A 24,639-nucleotide genomic window follows, 5' to 3' on the forward strand; every position below is an offset into this window, starting at 1 on the left:
CCGCAGTGCTTTGAAATTACCTGTGATGTATTTTGTGTATTTAGCTGAGTGGATAGACTCAGGACCCAGAAGTCCTGGGTTCTACCATTTCCATAGTGTCATCTGTCCCTGGCAAAACAGGACTTTTCAGTGCTCTGGATGAGAAGCGAGTGGGGCCCGTGGCACTCCTGAGCACCCCCACAACCAGATTAAAATGGGACAAAATAAAAATACAGTAACCTGTAGATAGCATTATATTTCAAACCTCAATCTGTAGCCTTCAGGGATCCTTGTGACCACTTAGGGAGCTCGGCTTCTGCCTGACTTTGACCCCGCTGCTCTGGGTGATTCTGTAGGACTATAAATTGTAGAAAAGATGCCAACCAGCCTTCTTTAGTAAGTCATTCACCAGGATCTCCTACACAAATCACAGGTCCAGGCCTTATCTTTAGGTTTTATATGTTCTTATCTGTGGCTTGCAGGATAGGAACTATTTCATTTCTGTATTCTGGCACAGTGTTTGGCACATAGGAGATAGTTAATAGTAATAATAATAATGATAATTGCTATCATTTATGTAGCACTTTAAGTTTGCAAAGCACTTTATGTGTATTATTTTATCCTCATTACAATTCTTAAAATCAGCTGTTATTATTCCATTTTACAGATGTGGAAACTGAGGCAGACTTGCCCAGGGTCACACAGCTATTAAGTGTCTGAGGTTGAATTTGACTCCAAGCCTAGCATTCTACCTACTTTACTATGCAATTACACTAAGCTTGTTTTCTTATCTGTAAAGTGGGGATTCCATGGCTTCCATTTCCTACTTCAGAAGACTTTTTTTGAGGGAAACTGTTTTTGTAAACCTTCAAGGCCCATGTAAATGCCAATCAGATTATTATTCTTAACCCACTAAAGGTGAAGTGTATGTATGTCTGAATTCATAGGTGCAACTGACTGTCCCTCCCCCTCCCAATCTTTCTGAAAATGTCAGGCAAAGAAACTCTTGGGTCCGATCCCATTGGTGGATTTCTCTGGTTTAATTAAAAACTTACAAAAACCAAATGACATAAATTCTCTAGCCCCTGTGACTTCAGCACCAGCAATAATTTACTTAAAACATGGCTGGGGGGGATGGCAGGAAGGAAATGTGAAGGATGGTGAATGAACCCCAGGAGGAATTCTGGAGGGGGCAGTAATTGCATAGCACTGGGGTCTGGTCTCCTCTCAGTCAGGGCCAATGGTAGGTAAGCCTAAGTGGAAGGTAGGAAAATGGGGGAAGATTATGTCAATGGTAGAAGGGGAATGAGGGGAAGTTGGGGCTTGGCCGATAACTCTACAATGCATTTAACTGGTGCTTCTGATTTCTTTTACTTTCTGGAGGAATAAAGGGAGGAACAGAAAGACATTTTATGCTAGTCAGGGCGGCTTATTGTATTTCAGAATGAAACTTCCCAGTTCTTGCTTTCAACATTGAGAATGAGAAAGGGTAACCCACCCATTTCTCTCTGGAAATAACCTCCTCGATTTGCTCAGACTCTCCTCATTTCCTCCTATCGCCTGCTTTCTGAGACCCTGAGGTCTCAGTGTCAGCAGGATAGAGATCCACTCCTTTGGTACCAGCCAGGTGCACTGTAGTACATCTCGGCCATTGAAGGTGACCCCTTGACTCCATCCCTTTCCCTTAAGGCCAGGATATCACCTGGTGGCCCGTGGCAATAATATCTTGCTGGTTGGGTCTTAGCTTATTTGTCATTTCCTTTCACATGAAACTGTGCTCCTTCCTACTCATTGGATCCATCAGGCCCGGCAGGAGGGAAGACCAGGGTGGGGGTGTATGTGGAAGAGGCAGCCAGTCCACAGGACTGGGAGAAGAAGGCACCAGCTGAGACCAAGTGGGGTGGGTGGGGGAGAAGGAAGGGCAGCTCTTCAGTGTTGCTCTGAAGCCCCATAGAAAAAAGGATAGTAGAGGGAGCAAGGGTAGGAGAACATGAACTTGACTGCAAACTTCATTTCCTTGTTCTTTTTCTCCCAGCGATAGACAGCTGTAAGCAGAAGTTGTCCCTCTACCTTTCGCCCCATGATAAGGAAGTTCCCAGTCAGGCTGTCCAGCTGGGGGCAGGGACAGCTGGCCCCATTCTTCATGTAGAGCACCAATTTCTTGGTGTCCTTGCGCTTTAAGGGTCCAGTCTTGAGTAGCTTCTTCTTCTTCTGGGCCCCAATGAGCTTCCGGTCGCCATTTTCATTTTTGATCTCTTTGATCCGCATTTTGACCACTGTGGGAAGGATGGAAGGGAAGAAGTAAGGAGGACTTAAGGGAAGGAGGAAATCTACATGCTGGAAGTGGCTTCTGAAATGCTATTTTATGTAGCATGCATTGGAAAGAGCACAGAACTGATGGTCAGAGTACCTAGATTCTAACTCTGTCACTGGTAAGCTCAGTTTCTCTGAACCTTTTTTCTCATTTGTAAAGTGCAAATATATTGGCCCTGTCCACTTCTTGCATAAACTATCAAATGAATCATAAATGTGAAAGTGCTTGTAAAATACCATACAAGTGTCAGGAGTTATAATTTTAAAAAAGAAGATTTTTAGAAAATAATTGATAGGAGAAATTCAGGATGAGAGGTGTGTGTGAGTTGCTATCTACTTTGGTGGAGGGAATAAATTGAATAGACGAAATTAACCCATATAAGTATTGATGATGATGATGATGATGATAGAAAGCATTTATAGAGTGTTTTAAAGTTTGCAAAATTGCTTTAAAAATTTGGGCAGCTAGGTAGCGCAGCCTTGAAGTCAAGAGGACCTGAGTTCAAATCTGCTCTCAGACACTCAACACTGTGTGACCCAGGGACAAGGCACTTAACCCCAATGCCTCAGGGGAAAAAAAAAGAAATTTCATTTTATCTTCACAAAACTCTGGGAGGTAGGTGCTATTATTGCCATTTTACAGATGAGAAAGCTGAGGCAGGTTCACACAGTAGTAAGAAAGTGAGGGAGAATTTGGAGTTGGGCCTTCCTTATTCCAAGTCCAATGCTCTGTGCACTGTGCCACCTAGTGTCCACCCTGTTGAACGATGAAGTTTATTTTAAAGATACCCATCTCTGCCCTGGGTTTGACCGGGCTCTGGCACTGCCCTTGGGGAAAGTGTGCTGAGTTATTTCGGGCAAGCCAAGGCAAACGGGGGGTCTCCAGAGGACAACAGTGAGCAGCCAAAGCCCTGCTGTTGTAGAGGAAGTCTGTGGAAGGAAGCCTTGAGCTTTCAGGAAACCTGGTACCAAGAAACTAAGGAGGAAAAAGAACAGCTCAGATACCCCTTCGGACAAGAGAGACCTTCTGATCTCCTCAGCTCTTAATGGTTTCTTCCCTTTTCCCCTCACACCTTGTTTAGTAATTACCCATTCTGTTTGTGTACACACACCCACAAATGCACATATATTTCATTGGATAGAGAACAACTCATTGAGTTGCCCAGGATCCCAGCTGCTCCCTCGGACCTCAAACATTTTTGAGCTTCAGTTTCTCTATCTGTAAAATGGGCACAATAATAATACCTACTTATTAAGAACAGATGCGACAATGTATAAAAAGTACCTTTCAGACACTAAACTAATACAAATGGTGGCAATTTTTTGAGAGGCTGTGTAGTATAGAAGAAAGCGATATCAGAAGAGACCTGGATTTGAATTCTGTCTCACATTTAGGAGCTATATCAAGTGACCTCTGTTAGCAGCCCTCAGCTTCTTCATCTGTAAAATGGAACTATTATGCCCATAATAGTTGTAAGAATCAAATGTTATCCTGAGTATACAAAGTACTTTGGAAACCTTAAAATGTGAAATAAATAACAGTTTTTTTTTAAAGTAGACTTTATACCCATCTTTGTTTGTAGGCAAGATATATATATATATATATATATATATATATATATATATATATATATACACATAGATGTGTGTATGTATGTGCACATATACATATATACACATATATGCACACATACATATAATTTATATATAAACAAAGAATATATATAATACACACACATCTCCCAGAGATGCACGTATGACACCTTCTTTTTGAAAGAGGCTTGAAGCTTTTTGGAAGCCAGGTGGGGCTGAATTTGAGGGAGACTCCCAGGCGGCCATACTCACCAAAGTCGCTGGAGCACATCTGTTCCATGAGGCCGTCCGCACTATGCTCCATTTCACACTGGGCACAGATTTTGGTCACTGCAGAGAGAAGGGAGAGCTGATGCTATGAGACTCCATTTCTTGGCTGTGACCATTCTCATCAGCTACCCTTTCCCATGGTTTTCCACTTTGATCACTGGACCTGTAGGTCACAGGAGCACTGACAACTGCATACAGTATGGAGAGACCTAATTCCCCTTTAATCTAGTTCTTTTTCCCTGAGAAACTCTCCAGTTTATGCTATCTATGCTTGTTGTATATAGTTTTTTTTACTTGTCAAGACTGTGAGCTCCTTGATGGAAAGGGTCATTTGTTTATTTTTTTGAGCAAGAGCTTTTTGTCTTTCTTTGTATTCCTAACACTTAAAACAGTTTCTGGAACATAATAAACACTTAGTAAAATGTTTGGATTCCTTTAGTCAAGAAAGTGAGGAAGAGACTGGACAAGGCACTGCCAACTCCACTATCCCTGTAGCCTCTAGATGAGGATATACTCTTTCTCTCACCTTTCTCCATTTTAGAGTGATTATTACCCCTAATGCTTCCCTGTGCTGCTATTGATCAAGGCCTTCTCACTGTACTAACCCCAGGGACTAGTCTGTAGATCATAATCCCAGATTAAACCAGGAAGGGATTTTACAAGCCATTTAGTCCCACCCTCTTAGTTTACAGCAGAGGGAGTGGAGGTCCAGGGGAAAAGGTTATATGGTTTTCCTGTAGTCACACAGGTAGTAAGCATCAGAGACAGTGCAGAATCCTGTACTGCCGAGGTGAGCTGTTCCCACTTCTCCTAGACTAGAGCCCTTTGGTTGCAGAGTTTCAGGGTTTGCAATATCATTCCCCCCAACATTGTGGGACAGTGGATACAGAAATACCTTTGTCCTACCTTGCTCTGTTCAGTAAAAATGTTACACCGGGTTAGAGGGAATTATGGATTAATTAAGGGACATTGATAGAAAGTTTAAAGTCAAGTATCAAAGTGAGCTTCCAGGAAGGAAGGTTAAAGAAGAGGCAGAAGTGTATGGGTCCTTTCAATAGTTTTTTCCCCCAACCCTTTGGGGAAAAAAAGTCAAACCAGCAAATGCCCCATTCCAGCGTGTTCCTGCCCATCTTGGAGTTGTCGACCTGCCTTTGACTTGAGGGCATACCTAGGCACTCTATGTTTAGCCAAGACAGAAGCACAAATATAGTACTTTACTGACAAAGAGAGAGAAGGGGCAGGGGAGGGAACTACTCTGGATCTGGGTTGGATTCCAGAAAGATCCCTCTCCCCCCACTCCAAAGGGCCATTGAGACTGAGGAAGGGGAACTCAGAGAAAGGGAGTCTAAGTTGAGGGACTTGTTTGGATTTTGATCTCCAAGGAAAGAGGAGGGAGCTTGAGTGTTAGAGTAAATGCCCCACTGGTGTGGCTTCTGGCTTCCTCTTTTTTGCTCTTAATCTGCACTGATTCCAGAGACTCTTCCTCCACTCTCCTTGTCCTAATCCAAAGGGCTGCTTATGGCAGGTTAAGGGTCGACCTTTAATAAAGATCCTCAGGAGCTCAATTTCAGGGTTTCCCTGCTTTCTGGGGTCTTGTGAAGGGTGGAACTCGAGTGGATGTTGTGGATTAGCGTACCATCAGGGTCAGTTTTGGATAGGATTTAGTCCATCTGTGGTGGATGGCAGCGTCTGGGCTGGGGTCACTTGGAGCCCACCGGTCCCAGGGAAAGCATTGTGGGGAAGGTAAGGAGCGTCCCCAGAGATGGGAGCTAAGCTAGTGGAGTCCCAGTCCGGGCTCAGCTCCCTTCCAGGCCCGGTGGCTTTGTCATTACCTCAGTTCTCTTTCTCCCCCTCCCCCAATATTTCTTTGCCTCCCTGACACCGACTCTGGACTTGGGGAATGAACTGAGAGTCGGCGGGGACAAAAAGCCACGAATTCAGGCGCGTCCCGTTGTTGCTCCAAAGAACGAGAGGAGAAAGTGGAGAAAAGTTGGAGCTTGTGCCGGGAGAAGCTGGAGGGAAAGTGGTTCAGCGCAGGAGTAAGAGGCTTTGGGGAGGGCGGAGGCAGAGGGGGCGCGAGCCGGGGACTGGGAACCGAACTGGGGAGGCGCGGGAGGGCGCGTGGAGAAACCTCTGCGCCCCTGCGTCCCCCCCACCCCCCGGGCCAGTGAGCGGTTGGGGGCGGGGGGCACTGGCTACCTGGCGGCGCGGTGGCCTGCACGTGGCCGAACTGCACAGTGATGCACAGGTCGTTGTCCAGAGGAAACTTGTGGCAGTGCAGCATCTCGGGCCAGGGGAAGCCGTAGGAGCCCATGAGCGGCGAGCAGCCGTCGCGCACCGCCTCGCACAGCGAGCGGCAGGGGTAGATGGGCCGGTCCAGGCAGACGGGGGCGAAGAGCGAGCACAGGAAGACCTGCGTGTCCGAGTGGCAGCGCTTGGCCAGCAGCGGCACCCAGCTGCTCGCCTGCTGCTTCACCTCGGCCAGGCTCTCGTGCTCCAGCAGGTTGGGCAGCCGCATGCGCTTGTAGCCCACCGTGTGGCAGAGAGCCAGGTCGGCCGGGATGTCCAGGCACTGCGGGGGCTTGGAGTAGAAGCGCCCCCCGCCCCCGCCGGGCAGGGGCTCCGCCTGCCAGCCGTAGTAGTCGTACTCCTCGGCTCGGGCGGCCGGAGCGCCCGGCACCGCCAGCAGCCCCAGCCCCAGCCCCAGCCCCAGCAGCAGCAGCCGCAGCGTGGCCCGCGCGCCCCGCATCTCCTCGTCTGTGCGGCCTCCGGGCCGGGGCTCGGGCCGCTCCCCCGGTCCCCGGGCGGGTCGGGCTCCCCGGGCGGTCGGGCTCCCGGTGCTCCGCCGGGCTTCGCGCGGGGACTTCGCGCCGAGCGCAGTGTGTCTGCTGCAGGTTGGGCTCCCGGGCGGGCCGACTGAGTAAGCCTGGCGCCACCCACCTCGGAGCGCTGGCTGCAGCCCCGGCGATTAGCCGCAGCCAATCTCCTGCGGCCCATGGCCCGGGGGCAGCGGGAGGCAGCTCTGACCCCCCTCTCCCGCTTCATCCTCCCCCTCCCCACCCCACAGCAGGGCGCGCCCTGGCCCGAGCCCCCGTCCCCCCCCTGCTTCCCCTCCTGGGCCTCTGGCCTTCTGCCTCTGGCTCCTTCTCTTTCTCCTGCCCTCCGTCCAGTGCGTCTCCCAGAGAGCCTCCCCGCCCCCCCCACATCCATTCCTCCTTATCTTGCTCCTCTCCTGTTCCTTCTCTCGCTCACTTAGCTCTCTTATCTCTCTCCCCTCGGGCCCTCTCCTCCCGCTCTGGTTTCTCTTCCCTCACACCTCTGCCCCTCCTTTTTCTCCCCATCCTCTGACCCTCCTTGTCCAAGTTAGACGGGTCTCCGTCGGGGTCCTCGCTGCTGGGTTCTCCTTGCCTTTGCTGGTGATGGGAGGCAGTTAGAAGTCACCTTTTCATGACTTGGCCTGGGACCCTTACATTAGCGTCCCTGACGTGGGGCTGAGGGGGGCACAGAGAGGTTGGGGTGCTCTCCGCAGGAGAGAGAGCCTGCCTCGGGAGAGATGTCCCAGGGCCCTCGGGGGCCATGGCTTGTTTCATCCCCTATACCTGGGCTTCAGTTTTGGAAATCTCCCTTTACTTCCCTGATCCTTCAAGTTCTGGGAGTTGTGAGGCTGGAATTGCAAGCAACCTCTTCGTGCCAAAGCCAGCCTGGGAAATAAGGGCCTTTGCCTCAGGATGCCGCACAGTAGGTGAAGAGAGGTTCTTTCCTGAGGTCACTGCGGTTTCTTTGTCTTGAAGATCAGGGAGGGAGGGGGTGGCAGTTTTGGGAGATGACTGGCTCCCTCCCCATTGTCCCCTTGCCTTCGAGTTGGATTGGTTAGCCTCTATGCCATTCACCATCCCCCCTCCATCTTCTTGGATGATGAATGGCATGATTTTTGCCACTTAGGACTTCTCATCAATGAGGAAATGGAATGATTTTTCTTTTTTCTTTTTCTTTTTTTTAAATTAATTTTATAATTATAACGTTGTTGACAATACATATGCATAGATAATTTTTACAACATTATCCCTTGTACTCCCTTCTGTTCCGAATTTTCCCCCTCCTTCCCTCCACCCCCTCCCCTAGATGGCAGGCATTCCCATACATGTTAAATGTGTTATAGTATATCCTAGGTACAATATATATGTGCAGAACCGAATTTTGTTGTTGTTGTTGTTGTTGTTGTTGCAAAGGAAGAATTGGATTCAGAAGGTAAAAATAACCTGGGGAGAAAAACAAAAAATGCTCACAGTTTACACTCATTTCCCAGTGTTCCTTTTCTGGGTGTAGCTGATTCTGTCCATCATTGATCAATTGGAATTGGATTATCTCTTCTCTATGTTGAAGATATCCACTTCCATCAGAATACATCCTCATACAGTATCTTTGTTGAAGTGTATAATGATCTCCTGGTTCTGCTCGTTTCACTCAGCATCAGTTCATGTAATCTCTCCGAAAGCCTCTCTGTATTCATCCTGTTGGTCATTTATTACAGAACAATAATATGGAATGATTTTCTAAGAAAGAGTCACTTAAACCAGATCTTCTGCCTCCTTCCTCTGGTCACTGACCTCTTCCTCATCCACTGAGATATGGCTCCTTCTGCCATTAGGAAGAAAGGACAGCACAGAGCTGGCAATTTTTTTTGGGGGGGGGAGGATAGGAGGTGATAGTGGTACTCTCCAAGCTTGGCTGGTTACGGAATGATGGAAGTAGATCTGGTGACCATGGGAGCTGCGTTTAGTTCCATCTCTGTCACTGGTTGGTTGTGCAGCCATAGGAAGTGCCACAACCTCTCTGAATATCAGTTTCCTTTTTTTTGTAAAAGGAAGATAATAATACTTGTATTGAATCACTAAGATGTTTTCAGGAAAGAACTTTGTAAACTATAAAGGGTGGAAATGACAATTGCTGTTACTAAGTTTGGTTCCAGCAACCTTGATGGGGAATTTTGACCAAGGTTCCATTGGAAAGCTCTAGACCCTAGCTCTGGTCCCCAAGGTATCCATGCTCATCCCCTAGGGGTTGAGCACCAGATGGGGCTTGGCCTTGGACAGCTGGGGAAGTAGGAGCTACCCAGGTACTTGTGTGAGGTGCTGGCTGCCCTTCAGGGTCCCACAGTTCTGCTGTTCTTGGCTCCTCAGTCAGCTGGCCCACAGAGACATGCATTTTTGCTTTGGGTAGTTTCATAAGACCTGCTTACAACATCCCCCCTCCCCAGAGAGTTGGGATGGATAAATGTCAGCCCTTTTGGGAAGTTCCTCCGGATAGCAGGAACCAGTCAATCTCTTCTCCCCCACCAAAACCCTTCTGCAAATATAGATGGGAGTGTGAGCAAATGCTCTTTGGGAGATGGCTCAGGACAGTTCTAAGGGAGTCTGGCTAACAGATCTAAATCTGGCTTCTGGGGGACACCACCTTGGAGCTGGTAGAGCTGTATGTGGGGGCCATTTAGTTCCACTTTTTCATTTTGTAGAGGAGTAAACAGGTTCAGAGAAGGGAAATGTCTGTCTTGTTACTTAGTGGGACTAAAACAAGTCTTCTGATTTCCAGACTCAGTAGAAGTCCTTGGCATTCTGCTATAATACCACTTAATGTATTGTCTCATGGGGATAGAATAGAATGAATTGAATGGATGCTAGTTATTGCCTTGAGGAGGCCTTAGGAGTGACAGATGGACCCCTAGAGTCCCAGCCAATAGCTCTGACCAGGGAGAAGGAGCTGGTGGGGAGGAAGGAGCTGCAATTAATACTGACCTTGGGGGGAGAGAACTAGGAAAAGGTTTCATAAAAACATGGAATGTCTCTAAGGAGGGACCTTAGGCCAATAAGTGCCACAGTGAAAATGGACTGTGACCCTGAGTCAGGAAGACCTGAATTCAAATCCTGTTTCAGAGACTATTAGGTGTGTGAACCTGGGCAACTTCCTTAATCTGGGTCTGCCTCAGTTTCCTTATAGTATAATGGGAATAATAATATAATGGGGATGATAATAGCATCTGTCTTCCAGGGCTGTTTTCAAGATAAAATGAGAGGAATATAAATTTATATTATATTATTATTAGTGATCATCATCATTATTATTATCTATCCAGTGGTTCTCAAACTTTTGTTCTCAATATCCCTTTATACTATTAAAAGTTTTTGAGGATCTGTCCAAAGAGTTTTGTTTATGTGGGTTATATTTATGGGTAATTACCATATTAGAAATAAAAAATCAGTTTTGAATTTATAGATCCTCTGAGAGGGCTTCAGAGACCCCCTAGGATTCTCTGGATAACACTTTGAGAACCACTGATTTAGTCCAGCCCTCTTGTTAAACATTCTTCAGAGCAATGATTCAAAGCATCAAATAGAAGGGAGACACTGTGCTGACCTGGTTCCCTAAGACCATTGCAGACTGCTCAGAATAGTTGAGGAGGTGGTTAGATGCCTCGGGAGAGATCTGGGGAGGGCAAAAGATTTCGATGGACCTTGGGAATGCAGTGTGATTGACAGCTATTTGAACATATCGGGTGGCATTTCTGGGTTTCTTCTTAGCAATTGGAAGGGAAGGTTTTATGTAGGACAGGAAGGAAAGGGGGTATATTTTTTTAAACTGGAGTCTGTTTAGCAGAACTTGATGCCCTGAAGACCAGGAGAAAGACTCTGGGTTACATAGGACTCAAGGAGTTAGTTCTCCTCTAGATAACCAAGGGAAATATGGAGAACCTTCTGGGGAAGAAGAAGCCAAAGAGTGAAGGGGAAAGGGAGGGTAGGAGAGTGAGGGGGAGGCAGGGTGGTTAAGGGAACACAGGACCAACAATGGCTTCATTAAGGAATAGGAAAATAGGGGAGGAGGAACTATCCATGAGAGCAAGGATGCTGATGTCCAAGTCTTGGGAACCAATGGAGGGATTGTCCTTCTCCTAGGAATCAGGGTCACGGCCTGGAACTGTAAGACACTTGAACTTGGGGCGGCATGGATGGACCTTGACTTCTGTCCTCAGCCCAAAGAAAGGCCTCTCTGTGTTCTGTTTCAACCCTCCACTCTCAGCCACTCATTAACTGAGTGGTGATGGAGTCTCTGGGGACCTTCAAGCTGCAGGGAAGGACCTACCTCTTCCAAGTGTGAATAACTCTGGGACACACGAGGGAGACTGCTTCAGGATTTCTTCAGTAGCAATTTACTAACCTTTCTGTTCAGATTTGTGAAGACCAGGGCATTGGGCTCAGTTGGGGCCTTTCAAGACCCAGCATTTATTGAGTCTTATCATTTACTGCAGTTGAGATTACTTTCCATTTACACTACGCACATCTTGTCTGGTAGTTATTTTCCATGTTCTCTGCCAATGGAATTCACTCTTTTGAAGGCAGGGACTGTGTTTTTCCTTTCTTTATATCCATTTCCAGTGCCTAGTACATAGAAAGTGTTTAATAAATGCTTGTAGACTGCATGAATGCCTGGATTAACTACTGTCTCCAAAATTGGAAATAAAATGCTGAGACCTTGTCTTCACTTTATGGCTTTCTCCTTTTTTTTTTTTTTTTTTTAATTTTTTTTTAGTGCCTACTTTGTGCCAGGAATTGTACTGATCCTAGGATTCAAAAGGAGGCAAAAGACAATTCCTACTCTCAAAGAATATACAATTTAATGATTTCTTTTCATCCCATTCTAGTAAAGAGGAACTTTCTACAGTTATTCATAAGAAACTCACGCTAGCACTCAGAGGACAAAAAAAACGGCAGATGTTAAGAGAATTCAAGAATTTACTTTAGCTAAGTGGCCGATGTCATAAGACTGGGAGTCAGGAGAACTGAAGAACGCTTAATTAAATTCAATAAAGTAGCTATCTATTAACCTATCAATTAGTTGGTATTTAGTGTTCACCTGAAATGTGCCAGACTCTCTGCTGGGCTCTGGAGATATATAGGAAATAGAGAAACCATTCCTGCCCTCAAGGAGTTTACATTCTGTGAAATGAGACAATCCATAGATCTATATAGGAATATGCTTTGTTGTTATTTAGTGATTTCACTCATGTCTGACTCTTCCTGACCCTATTTGGGCTTTTCTTGACAAAGAAAATATGGTTTGCCATCATATTTGATAGATGAAGCTGATTTGCCCAGGATCACATAGCTAATAAGTGTCTGAGGATGTCTTTGAACTCAAAATTTCTCCACTGCACTATCCACTATCCATTGTGCCACTTGCCTGCCCAGGAATATAGCAAATACATGTAAAATAAATATAAGATAATTTTGAGAGGAAGGAGGAAATAATTATTTATTAAGCACCTACTTTATTCCAGGCACTATGTTAAGCACTTTATAAATATTATCTCACTTTATCCTCATAATAACCTTGGGAAGGTTATTATTATTAAATATTATAATTATAATAACAATATATATTATTATGAGAGATGTTATTATTATCCCCACTTTACAGATGAGGAAACTGAGGCAAATACCAGTTGAGGGACTTGCTCAGGGTCACACAGCTAATAATTTCAGGCTGGTTTGAAGTCTTCCTGACTCCAGGCTCAGTGCTAGCTGCCCACAGAGTAGATAATAAATATAAAAATCAGTTGTAGAAAATGGTGAGAATTGGTGCAGTATGGAAAGTCTGTGTATTGTTTTTTTTTAAGGGAAAAATGAAATGGGACTTGGGTCTCAGCTCAGTGCTCTAGTTCTGGCTGTCCCATTCAATTGGGTGAATCTCTCTCCAGTTTTATAATGAGAGGGTGGGTGACCAGATGATCCCTTCTGCTCCAATATTCTGTGAGTCTGTGCTTTCTGCCTGCTAGACAAACACACATTTAGGTGCCAAATGGGGTGCTCCTGCCTGTAGGTGTAGTTGGAATTGGGAGAAAGGAGAGGTCCGTGTAGGTTTCACTCCAGAGAAGCAATAGAAGCTTGAACTGAAGTTTGAGTAGGAAGAAAGAAACAAGCATTTATTGAATGCTGACTGTGTGCCGGACAATGTGCACTTAGCTTTATGAATGTTTACTTGATCCTCACAACCACCTTGGGAGGTAAGTGCTATTATGACCTTTATTTTGCAGTTGAGGAGACCGAGGCAAACAAAAGTTAAGTGAAGAGAAAAAGAGAAACACAATGATTAGCACAAGGTGGCCAAGTCAGATTTCAACCCCTGATTTCTTCCTGCCAATCAATCTAGTGCTTTCTAATACTGTACATCATATGTGGGGGCTGGTGAGCATGTGGATCTTACTGGTGGGGTGCAGGTGACCCTGGATCAGCAGAAATGAGGTGGTTGGGGGGCTTAAGAATTGGAGTTCAATTGGAAGACTTCTGCTAGCTTCATTTTCCCTAGGGGTTTCCTCTCCTTCATGAGAGCAGTCTTATGCATGAGACCAGGAGAAAGGATTGGATTGGGAATAGCCAGAGGAGAAGAGATGCCTAAGACCTCTGGTCCGACACTTTGCTGAGGGTGAGAAAACTGTGGCAAAGAGTTCCAGAGTTAAGTCCGTTGTGACAAGTTCCCCAGAAAGAGGTACAGGTAACTGAGAAATTTCCCTCTTTTTCACTGGGGTGAGAGATTCGTGGGTTCAGTGGAGGCAATGTTAGAATGGTTCTCTCTTCCCTCATGGAAATGGCAGGAGGATTGGGGGAGAGATTGGGTTCCTGATCTCTTGTCTTTTAAAAAAATATTTTTTCTTTGAACAAAAATCCACCTTTTCTCCCTCCTATCTTCCCCTTCCCCACAGAAGAAGAAAGAAAAACAAAACTCTTATAACAACATACATAGTCAAGCAAAACAAATTCTTGGCTTGGCCATGTCCCAAAAATATGCATCTCAATTTGTGCCCGGAAGCTCTCACCTCTGGGTTAAGAGGTAAGTATAGGTGCTTCATCCTTAGGATCCAAGAGGAATAGGAGGAAGTAAAGGGGCTTGTTTGGGTGGTTGGTGGGAGTCTGAATGCTGATAATATCACGGTCCTTGATATTTTAGCAAATTGAGCGATACAAGGGCACAGTGGAAAGAAAGGATTCTCAACTTCTTTGGACCTCAGTTACCAGCTGTAAAAAGAGGAGGTGCTACTGGGGAGCTCCAAGTCTCAGCATTAAGCCTGTGATGCTGTGATTGGGCTCTTTGCTACTGATCTGTTAGCTATGATGAGATCAAAAGAGAGAGGAAATTGTCAATAGATGGGAGTAATGAGGCATTGAGTGTTCAACACCTGAGGAGAAATAGGTAATCAGATTGCAAGGGGTGGGGTGGGGTTGTACACTCTTTCATATTGGACAGGGATGTCAGCAGAGACAACATATTTAGGAGGAGGAGGAGTACACTTGAAATTAGAAGGATTTTGGTTCAAATCCTGTCCCTGGTGCTTTACTAGAGGGACAACTGACAAGTCACACGGTAGCTTTGAATTTTTATTTTTCTTATCTGTAAAATGGGGACACTGATAGGACCTGTGTCATAGTTGTGAGGCTCAAATGAGATCATGTATGTAAAGCGATTTGCTAATGTTAAATGCTGTGTAAATCTTAGCTGTTACAGTCTATAATCTGAAGGGACACCACTTTGGAGGAGAGATCCACAAAGAGAGAGAGACAGAAAGTCAGGGGCAGAAACAGAGTGAGAGAGACAGGAGAGAGAGAAAGACAAGAGAGAGACTGAGATAGAGACAAAGATGAGGGGAAAGAAAAAGAGAATCAGACAGAGACAGAGAGAGACAAAAATGGGGGAAGAGAAAAAGAGAGACAGACAGAGACAGACAGAGACACACACACATACAGAGACAGAGAGAGAGACAGAGATAGAGAGACAGACTGAGAAAGACAGAGAGATAGAGAGAGAGAGAAAGAGAGAGGGAGAGCCCAACTTTTAAAATTAATAGCTTAGTTTAACACAGTGGGTAGTAAGCTCAGGGAGGTCACTTTCCCAAAAGGTGGTACACAAGCACTGATTGCATAAATTGCCTCAGGAGCACTTAGATAAATACGGGGATGACAGATTCTCTTTTACATACTGGTGAAGGAACTTACAGAGCTTGATGGCTTTGGGATTTCAGATGTGCGGTCCCTCCACTGATATAGATCATGGAACATCCATTATTCCTCAGCTTGTGCTTTCTTTCCCTCCCTCCCTCCCCCCCCTCCTTCCCTTCCTTCCTCTCTCCCTTCTTTCCTTCCTTCCTTCCTCCTTTTCCTTCCTTCCTTCCTTCCTCCCTCCTTTTCCTTCCTTCCTTCCTTTCTCTCTTTCTTTCTCTCTGTCTCTGTGTCTCTGTCTCTCTGTTTCTTTGTCTCTCTCTGTCTCTCTGTCTGTGTCTCTATCTCTCTCTGTCTCTCTGTTTCTTTCTCTCTTCCTTATCTTTCCAGGCCAGGAAAAAAAACAAACAAACAAAAAAACAAAAACAAAAACAAAACCAAAAACAAAACAGTGCCCACTCATAGGCCTGATTGGCAAGGAAGTTTTAACCTATTTCATTTTCCAACATGGACCAGTCTGCCTCTCCTTAGGCAGCTGTTGCTCCTTGATTTAGTGCAGACACCTGAAACGGCTTTAGCCCAATTGCTACTAAGAACTCAGGACCTCAAGCTATTCATCAGCCCACTCTCCCTAGCAGCAAGGACTTATAGGCATGAACCACCACAAACTCGCTCATCCTGTACTATTCTTGCTGATGACTTTGCATAAATTCTCCATCCAGAAGCCACCTAACATGCTTGAGGCTTTCCTCTACTTCCTTTAATATCTCCAGGGCACCAGCCAACCACTTGGGTTGCCCATATGTTATCTCTAACTCCCACTATTTGATAGCCCCTCTCCTTTTCTTCCTGTAATGCCCTGAAGATCCTTAATGATGCCTTTTTACATCCCTCTTCAAGGGTCAGTAGTCATTGTTGATAATGCACTGAGGCTACACCCATGCAATTTTCTGTTGCCCTGTGGGTCATCTTCCATTTTGACTGTGGCTTTTCTGTATTCCCAGCCATATAGCAGCGCTAGGAAAATATTGGTGCTAAAACTCATTCTTTTTCTGACAAGGAGCAATGTAGGATCACTGTTCAGTCCTCTAAGTGTGATCCAGCCCAGTCAATCTCCTCCTACTCAATGCTACCAAAAGGTGGCACAAACTGAAAATATGGGCTTAAAAAGATTTAAATAAATGCATAGATGTTAAATAAATGCATGGATGACTGATCCATGGTACGTTACTATGGGAAACAAGGCAGTTTGGGGTGGGGGGTAATAATAGCTGACATTTAAATATATAGCTGCACCACATGCTGTTTTAAATGATAGTTATGTGGTTATGAGCTTGTTACCTACCCTTTCTGAGACTCATAGAATCATAGATTTAGAACTGGAAGAGGTCTAAGAGGTCATTAATTCCCCCCCCCCCCTTTCACGGAAACTGAGAGTTTCTTGCCCAGTGTCTTGCCCAGGGTTATACAAGACATTATGGGACTGGGGTCTTCCTGACTCAAGCCTAGAATTCTACTCATTGTGCTGTCTAGCTGCTCACAGTTTCCTCATCTTAAAATAAGGATAATAAATCTTAGAATAACAACAAACTTCTCATGATGCTCAGCAATTTTCAGAGCACCTTATGTACATTATCTCATTTGAATCTCACCCTGTGAGGTCAGAATTGCAGTGTTATTATTGTCTTTGCTTTACAGATGAGGAAACTGAGACTTAGGTTGGCTGACTTGCTCATGATCACACAGCCAGTGTCAGAGGAAGGATTGACACTCAGGTCTTCCTTACTCAAAATCCATCATGACAGCCACTACACCAGATTGCCTCTCTACCTACTTTACCAGTCTGATGGTGAGAAAGAACTTTGTAAACTTCTTGAGGTAGAATGATCTGGTTTCATGGGGAAATACTAAAGAGCAGATTTGATCCTTACTGAATGAGAGCATCTGTTTTATATATACACATATATGTGATGACCAACTCAGAAGTGGGTCCTTGGTTTGGATTTTAAATCACTTTACAACCTGGCTCCAACCTAACTTTCCACTCTTGTTATGCTTTGTATTTCTAGCACCTTGGAGAAGGAAATGGCAAACCGCTCCAGTATCTTCACTAAGAAAAGCCCAAATCAGGTCGCAGAGAGGCAGACAAGACTAAAAGATAACAAAACTAACAAACACAAAGTCTCTAGCACCTAAGATAATGGCTGGTATGTGCTAGGCACTTCCAAAATGCTTGTGGATTGATGTCTAATCTTCACTCTCTTTGGCTACCACTATTCCCTTTCATTCCCTTTCAAGCTTCTAACAAAAGGGAAAAGCCTAAAGTTTGCCTTTAGGATATTGGTGGGTGAAATTTAAAACAGGTTCTGGAGGAACTCTTGGTTCAAGGCTTTCCCACTTACAAAAACAGCATGACTTTGGGCAAGTTCCTTGGTTTATTTGTACCCTCTGTATCCTAATATATGCGATGAGGATAATAATTCCCACATGACTTGGCTCCCAACCTTGAATCAAGTGAGATAATGCATTTAAAGTTCATATAAATGCCAATTTCCCCTCCATTCTCCCCAATCCCACTATTCTCTGGATGGGGGAACAACATCATTACCTGTATTTCTCTTCTCAGTTCAATTCTAGAAAGAGAATATATTGAATTAGTAGGAACAGTAGTTATGGGGCATCAACATAAGGACCAGTGGAAGGAGCAGTTTTGCAGAAAGAACTTCCCTTTAGAGAGATCAAATTCTGAGATTTTGTATTAATAGTTCTTTAGTCCTAATAGGCACCCAGAACCATCTGTTTATTCAGTCGTTCATTTGTTCATTAAATAAACATTGATTAAGCCCCTACTATGTTCAAAGTATTATTTTAGTCTCTGTGGATACAAAGATGAATAAGAGATGGTCTTTGTTTTAAAGGAGTTTGTGTTCTAGTGGAGAGAGATCTTTTTAATATCTCAATTTATTGAGATTCAAAAACCCTGTATAAGACACTGCAGTAGTCACTAGAGTAGATATAAAGATAAAACAACACAATTTTTATCCTCCAGAAGGTTATAATCTAATAAAAAGAGTCATAACAGACTGAGATAAGGAAATTAAATACACACACAATATTTATTTCTTTTGTCTTTACATTATTGTCATTCTCCATCCATTCTTGCAGATTGAAATCTTGAGACAAATGAAAATAATTAAGAAAAAGCATCCAATAAAAAACCCACCTCTGACTGCATACAATATTTCATTTATCCTAGTAGTTTCTCATTTCTCTTGACATGAGGAAGAAGGTACATGTCATTATCACCTCTCCAGGAATTTCATTGCTTTTTTCTTATTATTTAGGGATAAACAGTGAACAGAAGTTCACTGATCTTTTTCATTTGCATTGCTGTATTCATTATATATCTTGTTTTCTTAGTTCTGTGTCTTTTTCTAGTTCATACAAATATCCCATTTCTCTGACTTCTTCATATTCATAATTTCTTACTGAACAATAATAATCCACTATAGTCACATACTGTAATATTTTTTTAGACATTCCCCAATCAATGGGCACCTATTTTGTTTTTAGTTCTTTCAACCACAAAGAATGCTGTCATGAATATTTGTGGTATGAATTAAATTTTTGTTTCTGTCTTTAACTTCCTTGGGGGATATGCCCAGTAGTGAGATTGCTGGGTCAAAGGACAGTTTAGTCATTTTTCTTGGATAACTCCTAATTTATATCCCAAGTGACCAGATTACATCACAGCTTTATGAACAATATATAAATGTCCCTATCTTTCTCATAGTCCTTTTAATATTGCTGTTACTATCTATTTTTTTTTTCATTTCTGCCAGTCTTCTGGGTATGAGATGGAACCTCAGAGTTATTTCAATTTACATTTCTCTTACTATTAGTGATTTAAATCATGTTTTCATTTTTCAAAGTATAGTTTGCAATTCTTCTTTTGGAAACTATTCATTTCCTTTGACTACTTATCTACTGGGGAAAGGGCTCCTGGTGTTATATATTTATGTCAGTTCATTGTATATCTTAGACACCAGACTTTTATTAATATTTGATGTAAATCTTTTTTAGCTCTATCATTTCTCTTCTTATTCTTTCTTTATTGATTTTATTCATGCAAAAGCTTTATAATTTTGTATTGCAAAACTTGTCTATTTTATCTTTTATGATTGTTTATCTTTCTTCATTAAGAATTTTGCCCATAGAACTGATTCAAATTTATAAGAACAGAAGCCATTTCTCAACTGATAAATGATCAAAGGATATAAGTAGGCAGTTTTCAGAGGAACAATTCCAAGCAAACATTAGCTATATGAAAAAATACTCTAAATGACCAATTATACTAATTTTACTGTTAGTGGACCTATTAGTCCACTGTTAGTCCAACTTTCCATAACATGGACCTGGTGTCCTCTCTTTAGTTTTGTTACATCTTTCCTGGATGAATATGCAATAGCATTGATGGCTCTTCTTTGATTACTGGGTAGAGGGGGAAGATCACTAATCTTTTTCTGTGATACAATGAGTCTAACCCAGCGTACAGTCCTGGAGTCTTGCTACCTTAACCACAAAAGTCCCTGAGAAGAGGTTCAGAACCAAAATAATATATGGAGGCCCTCAAATCAGTTCTTTGGGGATCAGAATTGGTAGAAAGAATTTGCTCTTTAATTTGAGGCCCAAATAACTCAGAATAAAGGGAGGGGTACAGCTGGCCTTTTCTTACCCCATTCTCCCCTTCCTTCTCCCTTCTCCCCATTCCCCTGCTTGTAATTTTTTTTTAATGAAGATTTTTTTCCCCTTTCCTCTCCCACTAAGAAATCGAGAAAAACAAAATTCCAGTTACATACATTTGAAATCACTGTCCCAAAGCCCATTGACATTTTCTCTTTATTGGGGGAGGTAAATGCTTTGTTCTACATTAAGGGTGGGATGGAGTTGAACTGATTTTCTTGCTCTGGCCTTCCTGAATCCTCTTTGGCAAAACTCAAGCTTCAGATCTTTGATCTTTGGATAGCTTTGGTGCTTTTGGCTTCCACCTTTGAGAAGGAAGATGGAAAAGACCAACTCTAGGTTACTGGAGACAGACACTGAGATGCTGTGAGAAGGACTGGCAGATTCCCTCATGTTCTGACCCCCAGCTTGCTACACTAGAGATAGCTGGGATTTTTCTGTTGGGGAGATGAAAATTCTCTTTCTTGGTTGAGATGAGTTATCTTGTTCCCAAGGGAAGATCTCCTCCTTCACTTTCTATTGTCTGACATATATTCTCCCATATATATCTTCTCAGTTTCTGTTTTGCTATGATTTGGATAAATAAGTTTCTTTGCTATGTTATGTGTGTTTTATTGTGGAATTGGTGGGATTGAAAGTTAGATTGAATCCAATCATATCCCCTAAACTAATAATATATAAAGATGTAAATAGATATAATTCTAACCTGATACATTTAGCCACAACTTCCCCCTTTATTTCTTTTCAAGAACTGAAGAATAGCGGGAAGAGAAGAGTGCAGAGTTGCCTTTGATCTATAAAAGGACACCCCCTGATAAATGTGGGGGGATAGGCCTTGCACTGGAGAGTCTCTCTATATATGGGGGGGTCTTTCCTACACATGTATAGTCAAGTAAAACAAATCTCGCATTAGTTACTGTAAAAAAAGTGTGCTTCAATCCACAGCTTGATCCACTATTTCTGACCCTGTTTTGTCATGAGTTCTCTGGAGTTATAGCTGATCGTTGTGCTGATCAAAATGTCTAAGTTTTTTAGAGTTGTTTGTCTTTACATTATTTTTTTTAAATAAATTGTTCTCCTGACTTCATTCTATAAGTCTCCCAGCTTTTTCTGAAATCATTTTTTTCTTACAGCAAATTATATTCCACTAGGTTCATATTTTGCCATAATTTGTTCAGCCATTTCCAAATTGATGGGTATCACCTCAATTTCCAATTCTGTTGTAATGTTTTTGTACACATACATTTTTTCTTTGATCTCTTTGGAGTATAGGCTTGGAAGTATTGCTGGGTCAAAGGGGAGACACACATTAATAGCTTTTTGGGCATAGTTCCAAATTGCTTTCCAGAATGGAAAGCTGGACTAATTTACAGCTCTACTAACATTATATTAATGTACCTGTTTCCTCACAGCCCCTCCAGCATTTGTCATTTTCCAGTTTTTGGTCAACTTGGCCAATCTGATGAATGTGAGGAGAAATCTCAGGGTTGTTTTACTTTGCATTTCTCTAATTATTAGTAATGTAGGACATTTTTAAAAATAGCATTTTTTTTTTAGAGCACTTTATTTCATATGACTCTTGCTAGTCTGGATTTTTTCCTCTGAAAACAGCCTGTTTGACTATTTAGGCAGCTAGCATTTTCTGCTGACCCTTTGGGGATCTGATCCTTTTTCCTTCCAGTTCTATCCCCTGGGCCTTGCACCGAGTTGGAATAGTGACACTGTGGCCACTTTCTTGGAACATGGGCTGAAAAATATAAGGAAAGTGGGATTTTATAATCTTCAGTGGAAGCCTGCTGTGGCTTTTAAAGTTCTAAGAAATCAGAGGAAGAAAAAAGTCCTGTGATTCAGTAACTTCAAAGAGGCAAATTCTGAGTTTGCTGATTTTTCCCAGGGCTGCTCCTGATGAGGAAGGAATTGGATTCTGAAGAGCTGTTTCAGAAGCCTCTAGTGTGCTGCTTGGTGAAGGCTCCATGTGATTGATAAGCAAGGGATGCAGGGAGTATGGTGTAGGGCAATGAATATGGAATTGATATAACAGGTTGGGGCTTCATATCCTGCTCTGTTACTCTCTCTGCCACCTTTGGGCTAGAAACATTACCTTTCTGGTCCTCAGTTTCATTATCTGTAAAATGAAGAGATGCATGATTTCTACAATCCCCCAATTGCTAAATCAGTGACTCAACCCATCCTTATAACATCTAAATTGTCCACTGGATAGAGAAGAAGCCCTTGGAGGCAGTAAGACCTGAGTACCAATTTTGCCTCAGATATTTACTAATTGCTTTATGACTCTAAGTTCTTTAATGTCTTGGGGCTTCACTTTCTTCAAGTGGGTAATGATAGCACCCCCTTCACAAAACTGTTATGAGGATCAAATGAAATATAACCTACATAGAACCCTTTTCTTTGAATGCCATATTAATGTTAATTATTATGCTAGCTAGTATTGTAATATCTATAAAATGGTGTAAGTTTCAAAAAAGGCGATGAATTTTCCATGATCTCTTAAATTTTTAAAGCCATTATCTATTTATTTATTAATTAAAGACTCACACTCTCTTCTTGTCCAAAAAAGGATTTATTCTGGCCAGCATAGTTTTAGATAGTTAAACACAATATAAAGCAAGGCAATTAAGAGGAAAACCAGAAATAGAATAGTTAAAAGAAGCAGAGAAATCGATGCTCCTTGTGAGCTTCTTAGAGACCAGTGTTTGGCCAGAAAATGGTAGATTCCTTCCCTGTGATTCACACATTTACCCAGAAGCCTCTGGCTTCCTGGAATTTGTGCTAAAATTCCAGATCTCTTGGCAATCAGTCTCTGACACCACAATTTTCATTAGCAGGCCCTCATTGGCTCTGAGCATCCCCCGACCATTTATTTTTCATTCCCTGCTCCTAACAGTGGGGAAAAAATCCTCCATTTTAGGAAACCCTTTCTCTGAGGCAGCTTGCCATGCAAAACAGAGAGTGATGGGAAACGAAGGACTAATCAAACTTGAGCAGGAGACTGATCAAACTGCCTAGCAGTTTGATTTTATTCCCCACTGGGCAAGGGCTCTTGAATGTGGATGCACAGAGTTTGCTTGGAGCACCTTATATGTGGGCAAGTGGTTTCCTCTGGTAAACTGCTTGAGGGTAGGAAGCACTTCCATATTACCTTAGTGCCTCTAGGGCTCAGCCCAGGGCCTGGCACATAGTGGGTGCTTTTGGATTGATGGAATGAATTTAGGAGCATCCACTCACTGTGCTAATTAGCTTCTCTTCTTTCAGAACCTTCCTTTCTGACTTCACCATTTCTACCAATAAAACCTTCCTTTACCCCTGTTCTATTGTGTCTGGAAAGTTGTAGTTACTCCTGACTCTTTCCCTTCCTGTTGGTATTTTATCAGCTCTTAAATCCCACTCATTTTGTTCCTACCACATTACTCTTACCTGTCATCACTTCTCTATTCCTTTGACCATCAGACTAACACAGGCCCTCATTATCTCCTAAAATTCTCTCTCTCTTTTTTTTTTCAAAGTTAGCTATATACATTTGTCTTTTTAAAAAATGGCATGAATTTAAACTATTAACAGGACAGAAAATTCTAAATAATGGCAATAAACCCATTATAAGTTAATATAAATAACATATTTTTATGAAAAATAGCTATATTTAAGAAAATTGAGAACAGCAGCAATATTTTTGCATATTTTTGCAAATCTTTTTAATGCCTGCCTTAATAGAAGATAGTTGGAGCTCCTATCTGCTTCTGCAATCAATCTATTGCCATATATTGTTTTGGTTGAAGTATGTGAAAAAAATCCAATCTTACATACTTGTGTTTTAAGAGACAAATGACATCTTAGAATTATCATGAAAATAGTTTTGTCCTCATGTAGTCCCTGAAAGGTCTTAGGGACCCCTGAAGTCCTTGGACTGTACTTTGAGAACTATTGCCTTACACCAAAGTGTGTCTTTATACCTTAATGTGATAATCTCACACATTACAAATTATGGAGCTGTTCTACAATTGCTATTTCCATTTTTTTGGGTAGTAAATAAAGCTACTACATAATACATTCTCTCTCTCTCACTCTCTCACTCTCTTTTTCACTTTATGCAGTCTTAATTTATGACCAAAGTAATACAATCAAAACAGAATGAAAAACCACTTTTGTGCTAGCAGCCTCTTCCATCCATAATCAGTGTATGGACATGCCCCAAATTTAGAATTTCCTAATGCAATTCAGATGCCAAGCTTTAAGTTTGAATACCAGAAGTTTCAGGTTTTCTAAATGTTGGATTTAACAAATATCCCCAAATCTTTCTTGTGGCTAACACATTCCCCATGGTTTCCTCATTCACAGACTCCTAAAGGATCAAAGTCAAATCAGCTGGGGAACTCAGGAGGCAGTTTCTGTTGTCAATGATTTTCTGCTTTTAGTTTTGCTGCTATTTTAGGACATATTTTCAATAAGGGGATTATTCTGTCAAGGGATATCATTAATTTAAAAATTTTTGACAGGTACTGCCAGACTACTTTCCAAAAGCATCCCACCAATTTGCAGTCCCGTTAGCCATATATAGGTATTGTTTCTCTACAGCCCCACCACCAAGGAGTTTTGTGGTATTAAACTATTCTTGTTATTTTGATAGGTGTAAGTAAGTTGTATCCAAATGTCAAAATGAGGTCATATATTTCTTTGTAAGGACAATCCATATAACTAACTGGGCTAGCAGTTCACATACCTCTAGTAGACAATGAACTGGGTC

The 24,639-nt window shown here is 42.7% G+C and overlaps 1 protein-coding gene across 1 annotated transcript; it reads right to left on the reverse strand.

Annotated features, from left to right (window-relative positions):
- Positions 1–995: 995 nt before the first annotated feature.
- Positions 996–7,149, reverse strand: SFRP5 (secreted frizzled related protein 5). The gene is made up of 3 exons (XM_074296016.1): positions 6,355–7,149; positions 4,138–4,215; positions 996–2,255 (listed from the first exon to the last, which is right to left on the reverse strand). Exons 1-3 carry the CDS (start codon positions 6,902–6,904, stop codon positions 1,909–1,911), a joined length of 975 nt encoding a protein of 324 aa, XP_074152117.1. The 5' UTR covers positions 6,905–7,149; the 3' UTR covers positions 996–1,908.
- Between the last annotated feature and the right edge of the window lie 17,490 nt (positions 7,150–24,639).

The sequence above is a fragment of the Sminthopsis crassicaudata genome, chromosome 2 (assembly GCF_048593235.1).
Source record: "Sminthopsis crassicaudata isolate SCR6 chromosome 2, ASM4859323v1, whole genome shotgun sequence".
NCBI classification, from domain to species: domain Eukaryota; kingdom Metazoa; phylum Chordata; class Mammalia; order Dasyuromorphia; family Dasyuridae; genus Sminthopsis; species Sminthopsis crassicaudata.

Excerpts from the sequence above, each read along its gene's own strand:
- SFRP5 (XM_074296016.1), bottom strand. The coding sequence starts at position 6,904 with ATGCGGGGCGCGCGGGCCACGCTGCGGCTGCTGCTGCTGGGGCTGGGG. Across the intron at positions 4,216-6,354 it reads GCAGGCCACCGCGCCGCCAG|TGACCAAAATCTGTGCCCAG; the intron begins GTAGCCAGTGCC and ends TTCTCTCTGCAG. Across the intron at positions 2,256-4,137 it reads GATGTGCTCCAGCGACTTTG|TGGTCAAAATGCGGATCAAA; the intron begins GTGAGTATGGCC and ends TCCTTCCCACAG.